At 36.8% G+C, this 13,527-nt stretch overlaps 1 protein-coding gene across 18 annotated transcripts in view; it reads right to left on the reverse strand.

Annotated features, from left to right (window-relative positions):
- The window catches only part of NCOA1 (nuclear receptor coactivator 1), a 220,766-nt gene that overhangs the window by 76,958 nt on the left and 130,281 nt on the right, over positions 1-13,527 (reverse strand). For all 18 annotated transcript variants that reach the window (XM_042982385.1, XM_042982371.1, XM_042982372.1 and 15 more), the window contains 2 exons: positions 8,459-8,625; positions 1,946-2,043 (listed from right to left, as the gene is read on the reverse strand). In XM_042982385.1, the coding sequence (XP_042838319.1) occupies positions 1,946-2,043; positions 8,459-8,625 (265 nt within the window). The remainder of the gene's footprint in view (positions 1-1,945; positions 2,044-8,458; positions 8,626-13,527) is intronic.

The following is a 13,527-nucleotide window of genomic DNA, read 5'->3' on the forward strand; positions in this document are numbered from 1 at the left end:
GGTAACTTTTCACCACTTCTCTTAGCTGCCCTGGATTAGACTCTATAAAGTTTGAGATGATGAGGATGGGGTCAGAGGATACAAAAGAAGGTCCAGAAAAGATTGTCAACGAAGGCGACCCTGAAGTCTGTGAAAGTCAGCAATTCTATTTTGCAGTCTGTTTCATGTTATCTATAGCCCATAAATAAAAATATTATTAGCTCCTTGAAGTCAAAACTTAAATACATTTCTATTCTGAGGTTTTAGAATTTCTAACTTGATGCGCTTTTTCATATTTGAAAATGTTTGCCTAATGACATCTAATTCATGTGATGCTATGGTACGGTTTTCCTTTGATTCATAGTGATTTTCAGGGTAATAATTTCATCAGCTAAAAGAAATATTCCTACTTTGTTTTCTTTTTATACTAGCTTCGAATGGATGTTTTCCTGTCATTTTCTCTTCATGTTAAAGCATTGTGGACTTTTCTCACACGGCAATGGTGAGTGTTTATCTAAATTAAAGTAGCAGTAGTAATATTCTCTGTCTCCAGCTGTGCTATGTTCAGTTTGTTAACAATCCACTTGTTCTCCTTGTTGATCTCTGAGGTTTCTGAAGAATGTGAGGTGAAGCTAGGATTTCAATGATCACCATTTTCCTACAGGAACCCCAGGAATCTCAAGAATCTGTATATCTTGTACTTACCAGTATCTCAGAAGACATTATATGCAGAAAATAAATTTAATATAATATTTAATGAATTGAAGGGAGTCCTGAGGCTAGGGCACTAAGAAGGCAGACAGAACCCACACACAGAAGCTACAAGTTATGAAAAGACCAACCCCCTGCAGGGTGGAGAAGAGGAGCAGTAAATGCTAAGACAGGTCAGGGCTCCAGGAAGGGCCCAAGTGTAGCAAGTGGTGTGAAAGGTGCCAAGCAGGGGGAAGAGACGGGGCGGAAGCTGGAAATGAGCTGAAAGTGCTCTTCTTTCTTTAATGTCTTTTCCTCTAATAGCTTATATTTTAAAATTTCAAACTATAGCAAAGTTGAAAGAATTGTGTAGCTAACATCTGTACGTTCGCCACCAGATTCCACCATCACATTTTCACTATACTTGTTACAGTACTGTTTCCAAAACATGGTCATGTGTCATGCAGTCGATGTAACAGGATGTGAAGAGGGGACAAAGAAAACATCAGACTCTACCACATGTGGTTACCCTCCCCTCTCCCAGTTTACGTGTATGCACACGCTCACATGGTAGTTGTTTCTACCCAGTTTCTATTTACTCTGTGGGGAACGAGTGTGTCCGTACATGTGTTCTTAAACATTCATGTGTGAGAGGCATCACTGAAGGTGACGGGCCTGCTTGGAAACAAGACACCTACGCTGAAGACAAAGGGAGTGAAGGTTAGATAGGAAAAGCTGAGGTGAAAATTACACAGTAATTACAAAACAATTCAAGTTTAAAAGTTCTTCAAAAATTTCGGTAGAGGGTCATTAAAATAGTAAGTTCTCATACAGTGTTTATGTAAACATTTGAACATTTTAGTCAGGAAACTTTTCAGGAAAACACCTACTGCAATAAAGTGACGCATCCCCTCACTCAAAAGTGAAATTCTACAGACAATATAGATAGCACTAGTGAGCTAAATAATTCTAATGTTTTATACTCCCAACTAGTCCAAACCACCCCAGAAATGAGTGGCAAAGCCATACGGTAGGCTTCGGTTTTCCATCTGACTACACAGAATGCCTTTATGAAAATTTCTCATATTCGTTATTTCACATTTCATTCTGAAACAGCAACAACTGTCAAAATAGGTTACAAAATAATTATTAAAGGTTCTTTAAAACTTACTTTGTTTTATAATTTATTAATCTGACGTAAGGTATAAAAGAGAAAAAACCAAATTATCTTGGAACAAAGATTTTGATCCCTTTCTAAATCAATGAGAATAGCTACCTCCAACAGAAGAGGTCCCAAGGATTCCTTTTCTATCACTCCTTGACTGCTCGATGAGATGTCTGATTTCTGCACTTCATCATCAGTTGTTGATTTCTCTATAATAAAGAAACAAAAAGTCATGCATCCAAAAGGGCTCGTTTCCATATTGGCAAGTTACAAAGACACAGATTCACCTAATTTAAGATTCAAATAACATTTACTTATTATCTAGGCGATATTTATTGATAACATTATTTAATCTTAATGATATTCACTTTATGGATGACAAAATTGAGGTTCACAAAGGTTAAGTAATGTGTCCCAAATCATATAACTAATAAGTGGCAGCAGGATAATTTGAATTCTGACCTATCAAGTCCAGTGTTCCAGCAACGGGGAAAATGGTATAAATATAAAGCCTTTTGAAAAAGTCTACACCAGAAGTTTTTAAGAAATGAGTAAACTGTAAAAGAATGATGATTTCCTCCATTTTTCTTTTTCCTCTTCTGATTTGATAAACTGCCATTGAAAAGAGAGTGAAGAAATGCTTTTTCCTTTTGTGAGCCTGCATGAATTAGCTTACCTTTCACATTCCTGTCATGATGATCTGATTGATAAAACTGTATAACTACTAAATGATCTGAAATTCTTTTGTGCAGTGATGTTGGAAAAGCCATCCATCATCTTCAAACAGCGCCATACTTAAATAAGTTTCCAATCTGTCAAACTAGTGAGTTAGTTAGCCAAAAACCAAATTTGGTATCATTGAATATAGAGGCTCATTTTTTTACTTTAATGGGTAACATATTTCAGGGGCACCTGGCTGGCTCAGGAGCATGTGACTTTTGATCTAGGGGTTGTAAGTTTGAGCCCCATGTTGGGTGTAGGGACTACTTAAAAATAAAAAAAAATCTTAAAACAATTAAATATGAAATATTTCATACATTCCAAAAAATACAGGAAATGACATAGCACACATCACATAGCCACCATTCATTTTTCACGGATGTGAACATTTGCTCCACGTCCTTCCTTCTTTAAAAAATAAAATGCTGCAAATAGAACACTCTGCTACCACTCCTTCTCTGTCTCTTTTCAGAAATAACTAGTATTCTGAGGTCAGTATAATAATTTCTAGGCCTGTTTTTTATTACTTAAGTACACATGTATGATTTCTTGAACAATATATCACCTTTTATTTTTTTTTAATGTTTATTTTTGAGATAGAGAGCATCGGGGGGGAGTGGCAGAGAGAGAGGGGGACAGAGGATCCAAAGCAGGTTTCCTGCTGACAGCAGCAAGAACTGTGAGATCATGACCTGAGCTCAAGTCAGACTCTCAACTGACTGAGCCACTCAGGCACCCCTACTGTTTTGTGTTTTAAAGTTTACGTAAGTATATATGGACTTCTCCAACTTAGTGTTTCCACTCAATATTATGTTTGAGATTTAAGCACACTGATGTAGATCTGATTCATTCATTTGAGATGGTATATATCATGTGCTTAACCCACAGTTAGTAGATTTCCTAAGCCACTACTGACAGACCTTTGACTACCACACACAGTGCTGTAATAAACTATTTTCAGTACTTCCTCTTTTGTACATGTGTGACAGTTTCTTGAGGGTAAACACTAAAAGTGAAGTTGCCGGTTCATAGGGTCTATGTATTTTCGACATTACTAAGTTTGACAAATTGCTCTCTAAAGAGAATGTGCCACTCGTAACATTCAAGGGTTTTTGTTTTTATGCATCCTCACTGACAATTGATATCAGCATTAAAAAAAATTTGTGTGTGTGAATCTATTGGGTGTAAAGTGTCATTTCATATAGTGTTTATAACAACAGCTTTACTGATTCACAATTCACATAGCATGCTATTCATGCATTTAAGGCATACAATTCAGGGGTGCCTGGGTGGCTCAGTCGGTTAAGCGTCCTTCGGCACAGGTCATGATGTGGCGGTTTGTGAGTTCAAGCCCCACCCTGGACTGTGTGCCCCCTTCTCTTTATGCCCCTTCCCCACTCACTCTCCACCTCTCAAAAATAAACATTAAAAAAAATAAAGCATTCAATTCAATGGTTTTTAGTACATTCACAGGGTTATGCAACCAACATTATAATACATTTTAGAACATATTCATCAACCCAAAAAGAAACTTTGTACCCTTGAGCAGTCACCCCCCATTTTCCCAATGCTCCCAAGCCCTAAGCAACCACCAATCTACTTTCTGTCTCTGTGGATTTGCCTATTCTGGACATTTAGTATAAATGCAGTCATACAACACATGGTCCCTCGTGACTGGCTTCTTTTGCTTCGTGTGCTTTCAAGGCACTGTCAGTACTTCATTCCTTTTTTTTTTTTTTCTGCCAGATAATATGCCATTATATAAATATACCTTGTTTAACTTATCCATTGGTCAGCCGATAGATACACGGGTTGTTTCCACCTTTCGGCTACTTATGAATAATGCTGCTACGAACATTTGTGTGCAAGTTTTTGTGTGGACCTAGGTTTTCCTTTGTCTTGGGTATATACCTACAAATGGAATTGCTGGGTGATACTGTACCTCAATGCTTAACATTTTGTGGAACTACTGGACTGTTTTCCAAAGTGGCTGCACAATTTTATTTTACTTTCCTACCAGCAGTGTACGGGGGTTCCGATTTCTCCCATCGTCACCAACACTTATCTGTCTTTTTTGTGTACAGCCATCCTGGTACTTCACTGTGGTTTTGATTTGCATTTCTCTGATGGCAACGATATGCACATATTTTTCCTGTGCTTATTAGTCATTTATATGTCTTTGAGAAGTATTCAGTCAGAGCCTTTGTCCATCTATTAACTGGGCTATTTACCTTTTGCTTATTATGGTACAGAAGTTTCTCATTTAGTTCTAAGATGTACTTGCTTCATCAATTCATGTGTTTATAACATTAAGACAGGTTTTTGGTTTTTAAACAGGTTTGTCAAAAAACACCAACCGTCAAGTCCAAGTAAATTAAATAACTATGTGTGAAAAGCAAAACATCTAAAATTTCAGGCAAAACCTAAGGCGGGAGTGGCTATGTGACCTAGTTTCTGGCTCAAGGAATGTGAAAAGAAGCGACGTGCAATTTCTGGGTCTTGTCCTTAAAAGGAAAGAAGCATGCCTCCCCATTTTCTTCTTTCCCCTTTTTGTCAGCTGGGATGTGGACCGGTGAGCCATGTTTAGCCACGTGGAAAATGGCAATAGGAATGGCACAGAAAAAAAGATGAAATCAGTCACAACCTCTGACACATCCCTAGATTATCTTGTTAAAGCTGCTGTACTTTGGGTCTCTTGTTACAGTAGCCTAGCCTGTATCCTAACTATACATTCTGTATTTCTCAATCCCATGTTTATTTGCTAGATCTTGATTACGTCCATGATAGACATAATTTATTGGCACGCTATCATGAAAAGTAAGACTTTAACTTACATCAACCTTCTACCCACACATTTCTCCCTCCTTCCATCCTCCCAATATAGTTACAATTTTTAGGGCAATCAGTATTTAATATCTATGCTCCTGTGGCCACATAAATAAAGTTCACAAACGAGACAAGGTGTGTGCTATCATTTACATTTCTCCTATTTTGCGTTTTAGTCTTTTTAAGTTCAACTCATCCCTAAACTTCCCCCCCCCCCCAAAATGAAAATTTCCTCTTAATTAGTCAGTCCTCTGATTCTCTGTTCCATTTTTTCCCCATGGAAACATTCGTCCTGGAGGCCTCTATCCACTAGCTGTGTTTTTAGGTTGATGCACAAGGGTACACCTTTCTTCTGTTAAGATTCCATGGTTTCCCTGGATTAAGATCCTATGCCTTTCTTTCTTGGTTTGCTATGGTGGTTTGGATAGATATTTCTGGAAAAAGTACACAGAAGATAACTTTTGAACTGAGGCTTTAAATGTCTGAAAATGTCTTTATTTTGCACTTACACTTCATTTGGATTCACACAGAATTCCAGGTTTAGAATTCTCAGGGCACCTGGGTGGCTCAGCTGGTTAAGTGTCTGACTCTTGGTTTTGGCTCTGGTCATGCTCTCACAGTTTGTGAGTTTGATCTCCACAACAGGCTCTATGCTGGTGGCACGGGGCCTGCTTGAGATTCATATTCTCCCTCCCTCTCTCTCCCTCCCTCCCTCCCTCCCTCCCTCCCTCCCTCCCTCCCTCTCTCTCCCTCCCTCCCTCTTTCTGCCCCTCTCCTGCTTGTGTGCACTCTCCCTCTCTTTCTCAAAATAGATAAATAAACATTTCTTAAGAAAAGAATTCTCATTCAGTATTGTTATTTAGGATACACTCTGAATCTGGTATGTGTCTATTTTTTCTTTCCCTTGTTTTTTTTCTCTCTGGTGTCTGAAAATTGTGCATTGGTGTGAGGTTTTTTTCCCTTTCTTTTTATTCGTTGTGCTGGGCACTATATGAGTGCTTTCAATCTGGAAACCCACATCTTTCTAATTCTGAGAAGTGTTTTGTTTTGGTTTTGTATTATTACTCTTATAATTTCCTCCCTTTATTTGGTCTGTTCTCTTTTTCTGAAATTAATATGTTACACCTCCTGAACTATTCCTATACACTTCCCACCTTTCCCTTGTCTTCCACTACTTGTCTTTTTATTTTTACTTTCTAAGGGATTTCTTCACATTATCTTTCAACCCTTAAAATATTTATTCAACAAATATTCCCTGAAAGTCTACTATGTAACCAGGAACTGTTTTAGGTATGAGGGCACAATGATGAACAAACAAAAATCCTCACCCTCATGGAGCTCTAGTGGGAGTAGGCCGACAATAAACGAATAAAACATATAATATGTTAGATGTAAAAAACACTGTGGGGAAAATAAGGAAGATGTAGAGAGTGTGTGTATTAGAGAGAGAGTGTATTAGATAGGATAGTTACAGACAAGTTCATTGCGAAGAAATATTTGAACAAAGGCACAAAAGAGGTGAGGGAATGAGCCTTGTGTACATCTGGGAAAGAACATTCCAGACAAAGGGAGAAGAAAGTGTCAAGACCTGAGGCAGAGTGTGCCTAGAATGGTTAGGCAGAGAGTGAGTAGGCAAAGAGTAGAAAACAAAGTAAAGAGGCAAAGTTTATTTCAGTTATCCCGATTTTAAGTTCCAAAAGTTATTTGGTGTTTTGAATGTTTTATTTTATAGCATCTTATTATCATTTCATAGTTGGCTTACCATCCTTTTTGTCTCTGAGGGACTGTTTGATGGTTTGAAGTTTTCTTCTGCTCCCTGCACTGTCTCTACTTTCTCTGAGTTCCCTTTTTTCCTGTTTGCTTGATTTGTTCTCTTCTACTTTACAGGTTTTCCTCAAATATTCAGATTTTTATTCAGATTAAAGAGTAAGGTACTAAAAGGCTGACTGGCAGCTGTGTGAATAGAGGGGGCAAGACAGGGAAAGGCTTTTGTCATGTGGGGATCATTCCCAACTGTCAGTGTCTGTGTGTCTTTTCCTTTGGGCAGGTCAGTGTCCCCAGAGGGGTCCTTCCCCCCTTGGGCGGCAAGCAGCGAGGTGACATAGAGCTTCTGGCTGGCTCTCCCCTTTGGAGACTTAAAATACTAGTTTCTACTGTCTGCTCCATCAGCTGTCACTAGACTATTCACTTTCCAGCTTATAAAATCTTAACATCCTACCACTTTAATCATTATAAATATATTTGTTTATAATCTTTTCACATTGCTGTTATTCATCTGAAATTCTTTCTGGTCTATTTGTTCTGTTTGTTATTTGTGTTCCTACTTACTGTAGATTGTTTCCTCATATGTTACATAATTTCTTAGCATAAAATCACCCTCATAAGCATTTTTCTTTGGGAATGCCATGGGAATGAATACTGTTCAGTTTTGTTTTCCAGTCTTTACCCCTGATTTAATTAGCCAGATCATCAGGCAACTTGTTTTATGTAATACATGCAAAGATAGTGAAGTATTACTTCGAAATGAGTTTTTCCATTATCCGGTGTGAGAGTTTTCCTCCAAAGCGCTCTGCCTGTGTGTCTGCTTTAATTCTTTGCTAGGGGTTTTCTGGCATGAGGTCCCCAGTAAATATGGACAGTATAAATATGAGTCGTAAAACAAAGTCAGGGTTTTCCCAGAAGAGACTGTTTCCCATGCCCAGAGCCCCGGCAGAGACCAGCTTATTATTCAGATGGAGGGATTTTCCTACCACTGATGCACTGTCTTTCAACACTATGCCAGAGCTTCAGGTCTGACCCCACAACTTAGATCTCTTGACTCAATTCCCTTAGATACCAGGCTACATAACCTACCAAGGCAACCAGTGTTCAAGTTAAATTAATAAGCCATGTTTTTGTAACAAGAAACCTCTCAGATTCACTTTCTAAAATAAAGACCATCTATACAAAAATGTTTCTTTAATAACATTATGAAATTCAATGCAATTTCTTAATAATAAAAATAATAAAATCACCTATTATAAAGGTCTTCATAACAAAGCACACAACCATGGTTTTGGCTTTTTTTTTTTTTTTTACCTTGTTCCATTCTCTTCATTAGCTGTATCTGATCGACTGTCTTCTTCAAAATCTTGCATTTGTCTGGCTTTACACTCAAACTGTCAATGTCACTGATGTTGGCAGACAGTAACTCAGCTAGTTCTTCTAAATATTTATTTTCTTGTTCCCTGCGCCTCTTTTCAGTGCTGTTTGTTACACAAAGAAAAACCAGTTAGTGTACATTTCTACCACGATACTTCCCTCTTTGATCAAGTACTTAATATTTACATATTTATAGAGATCCATAATTTTATCCAGAATATAAAGTCCGATTTTGAAAACAACTTAAATTCACAATACCAAAGTGCAGAAAACAATTCTGGCCAAAAATACATAAAGAGAGTGACTGCCATCATATATGTATTTCCTCAATGATATAAATACATCAAATATTTCCCAACAAAATGTTAGATATTAAATTTTTTTTTTAACGTTTATTTATTTTTGAGACAGAGAGAGACAGAGCATGAACGGGGAAGGAGCAGAGAGAGAGGGAGACACAGAATCAGAAGCAGGCTCCAGGCTCTGGGGCATCAGCCCAGAGCCCGATGCGGGGCTCGAACTCACGGACCATGAGATCGTGACCTGAGCTGAAGTCGGACGCTTAACCGACTGAGCCACCCAGGCGCCCCCAAAATGTCAGATATTAAAAGGAAGCAGAAAGTACTTACACTCACTGCATTTGGAATTTACTTTATATTCTAAACAATAATTCCTTGAATTAGAAAATCTGATTTTTCAAATAACTTTGTTATAAATTAAGTAGTGCAGACTATACTAGAGTTCAAATAAGTTATACTTTGAAATCTGATAAACTTTCTTAATTTTTTTGTTACTGAAAGAAATCTGATAAACACTTGATTCTTATCATAACTAGACCATTAGTTGGTCCTCATCAAAAAGAAAAGAGCATCCATCCAAAAAGTAAAAGAAAAAGAATAATAATCAATTATGAGACAAAGGTACAGAGAACAATGTCTTTTGTATACAACTTCATTCTACAAAAAAGAAGAAGACATCTATTTATAAGTTCTCATAAATGTGATGAATAAAATTAATTTTGATTTATCTTGAAGCAAAATTACGAGAACAAAGGATAACAGTGCAACCAGCTAGCGCTTTACATTCAATCAAAGGTACTGAATGAATACTTTTCAGTTTTGTTTTCCAGTCTTTACCCCTGGTTTAATTAGCCAGATCATTAGGGAACTTATTTTATGTAATACATGCAAAGATAGTGAAGTATTACTTTGAAATGAGTTTTTCCATTATCAAATTAACATAATAAGAAAGATTGGTCACAAATAACTCTTTGTTTTATAAGCAGCAACCAAAATCATCTGGTGTGATGGTAGAAAAGTGGTAAAAAAAAAAAAAAAAAAGAGGTGAAAAGAGGGCAAGATTATGAGCTTTTAAAAAGCTCATAACTGGGGCGCCTGGGTGGCTCAGTCGGTTGAGCGTCCGACTTCGGCTCAGGTCATGATCTCGCAGTCCGTGGGTTCGAGCCCCGCGTCCGGCTCTGTGCTGACAGCTCAGAGCCTGGAGCCTGTTTCAGATTCTGTGTCTCCCTCTTTCTCTGACCCTCCCCTGTTCATGCTCTCTCTCTGTCTCAAAAATAAATAAATGTTAAAGAAAATTTTCTTTAAAAAAAATTAAAAAAAAATAAAAAGCTCATAATTGGCAACAATTAAAATACCACTTACTTTTCATAACACAAAACTATAAAAGCAATAGCATTTCCATAGCAACATAGTAAGTTGAAAAGAACCAAGTCAGCCAATCAAATGTATTTAACCACAAAAAACAAAATACTACAACATGGTACACATCCCAGAACAAAACCAAATTTTGAAACTTTAACAATCATCCTTTATCTTTATCTGTAAAGCCTTTCATTATTAAGGAATTAGTCCCACTTTATTTAGTAAAATTTTATCTTACAATTTCCACAGAAAGTACATGGAGCAAGATATCCTGACAAACTTCACACAAAGGCATTGAAAACAAGGCATGAAGAAAATGACATATTCAAGGTTTCCGAGAACTCCATCTCTGCAACTTGATAGTGTTTTAGAGGACACCTGATTTTACCTTAGAGAAACTAAGTCATACTAGACTTATTTTGTAGATTCAGTCTAAAGTATGACCTGTTTAAATCTAGGGGTCTAGATTCTAACACGAGTAAATTGGATTCACGTAGTGGAACTCCAAAATCTGCTTCTGACATTAAGTTTTACGTAAAACTCAAGTGTCTGACACCACTGTAGAATAAAAGAAAGTGCTAGAATGGCAGGATAGACAGAGAGTTGACAGAGGAAGCAAGAAGCTAAAAATACTGAAATGCTGAGTTGTCTATAAAATAACTTAAGAAGGAGACTAGGAAAATCACCACGAAACGAAGTAACTAATAAGCAAGGACAGAAAATGAGAGCAGATATATTTAAACAAAGTCAAAACTGAAGGTGGGGCAGACATGACCAAAAAATTCTACCTTAATGGAAAAGAAGGCTTCCTTTATTACTTTAGCCACTTACACTTCTCACCAGCCCACTCAACTTCCGTGGACATTGCACACATGCTAGTTAATCATGCTATGAATTAACTAATGTATCTTTTTCCTCCAACTTACTAGCTTTTTCAACAAATGGTCCTAAACTTATTACATGCCAGACAGCCACGCACTATGTCCTGGGGATCCAGGGGTAAATTAGGTATAGCCCTAATTAGTGTGAGAATAAAGAAAAAGAGTCATTACAACACTATGTGACAAGACTGTTAATGCTATAGAAGTTCATCCGGATCGCACCTACACTGAGGCAATGAGATGTCCCAACCTGGTGGTAGACAGGGATTGGTTTCAGGGCAGGGGAGGCAGACAAACAAAACCCAGCTTTTTCAAAGGTGTAATATGAGAATGAAAATGTCAAGTTAAAGGATCTATAAGTAGTTCAGTATGGCTCAACTACAGAAAAGAAACAGAAGGGCAGGAGGTGAGTTCCAAGCCACATCATGAGGGCTCTTCCATACACCATGATAAAGAGCATGATGTATTGCTTAAAAGCACAAGTTCAAATTTCCTCAGTCATTTATTAGCTATGTAACCCTGGACAAGTTGCTTAACAGCAATTTAACTTCTCTCAGCTTCAATTTCTTTATCTGCAAAACAGGGGTGATGACATTAATTATCTCTTAGAATTTAGTGAGGATTAAAAAAGATGTTAAATGTAAAATGTTTGGCAAAGTTGCTGGCATATACTTTTAGTTCAGTAAATGTTACCTATTGTCATTGTTTTGGTTATGATTATTTTTTTCAGGGCAAGGGGAAGCCCAGAAGGGTTTAAGAAGAAGAATGAGTGGCATGACAAGATTTGTAAGCTCCCTGAAGATAGAAAACATGACTCACTTTGCTTATATCCTTATAACATCATGCACACCATGCTGGTTGAATAGTGGGCACTAAATAAAGCACTTGTTGAGCTGAATTAGAAATATTAAACAAGCACAAGGCATAGCTACCCAGCATTTTGAGACTGGCATTTTAATCCCCATTCTCCTAGTACAGTTAAAGAATGGAGAAGAGGTAATAGGAAGAGATATGAGGCATCAATTACTAAGAAACTCTATCAGGGCTCTTGTACAAAGGGCTGGCAATATCCTGAGGTCTAACATATTCTCTTTATGATTAATGAGTTCAGAATCTGTCCAAAGAGACAGCAGATAATAACAAAACCAAAAGAAGCATTACAAGGTGGTATTCATACACAAACTCAATCAGTTTCAAAATCATGAAGTTTTACTTTACCATATCAAAAATGCCAATTGAAACTGAAGCCCATACTTACAAACCTGAAGGAGGTAATGTTTTCAAATATTTTGAAAGCAGACACACAAAGATTATTATCTTTAAAACATCTAAGAAGAAAAAATATATTCACTTTTTGATATTTGTCATGGCATGATTATGTATGTATAAAAAAATCAAAGATCTACAGATAAGCCATAAAACAAATAAGAAAGTTTAGAACAATGGATGCATAGGAGACCAATAATCCCAAATCCTATATATTAAAAGCTGTCAGTTAGAAGATGCAATAGACAAAATTATACCATTTCCAAAAGCAATAAAAATTCTGTGGGACCCTGGAATATATCTAACTAAAGATGGGCTAGTTGTTCAAAGGGGAAAATTATGAACTACTACCAAAGAATAGTGAAGACCTGAATATGTGAATAGCCTTTATATGCACAAATAAGAACACTCGGGAATCTGGAGTCTAGAAAATAAAAATGTCAATTCTCTTCCAATTTAATCTATAAAAGTAAATGACATTCTAATCCAAATCCCAGGAGTATTCTTCTTCAGGGGAAACTTAAAAACCTGATTTAAAAATCTGAATGGACAGGTAAAGGGACAAGAATAGGGAAAACGATTTTGAAAAATAACAAAGAATGACTTGCCTCAACAGATATCAAGGTGATTGTCATAAGAAAGTTCAGAACCAGATCCCTATCTATACAGGAACTGGATCTATGATAAAGGTAACAGCACAAAAGCAGAGAAAGGATAGGGCCATAACCACTTATGTTCTACATGGGGAAAAAATAAAATTAGTTCCCCACATTATATCATATGCAAATCAAATTCTACATTAATTAAAACTCTAAATACACATATGTATGTAATATGTAAATATGTAAAAATATGTTTAAGGCCTTGAAGTAGAGGGAAAAAAATTCTTCCACGAGACCCCCAAGAGCTTGACATATGAAAACTGAAGGTTCCAAGGTATGTCAATGGACTTCAAAAACAGTTAAACAGACCAGGAGAAGAAAGATATTTACATCAAATATAAGCAAAAAAGAGTAGTACACAGAAAATTAAAAAAACTCTTATAAATAAAAAGGAAAAGGAAAACAACCCAGCAGGAATATGGGCAAAAGATATACCCAGGAAATTCACAGAAGAGGAAAACAAAAATCAAAATCAATTTATCTGGTTATCAGCGAAATATACTTCAAACTGTAACCCCACACTCATCAAGTTGGGA

The sequence above is a fragment of the Panthera tigris genome, chromosome A3, assembly GCF_018350195.1.
Source record: "Panthera tigris isolate Pti1 chromosome A3, P.tigris_Pti1_mat1.1, whole genome shotgun sequence".
NCBI lineage: Eukaryota > Metazoa > Chordata > Mammalia > Carnivora > Felidae > Panthera > Panthera tigris.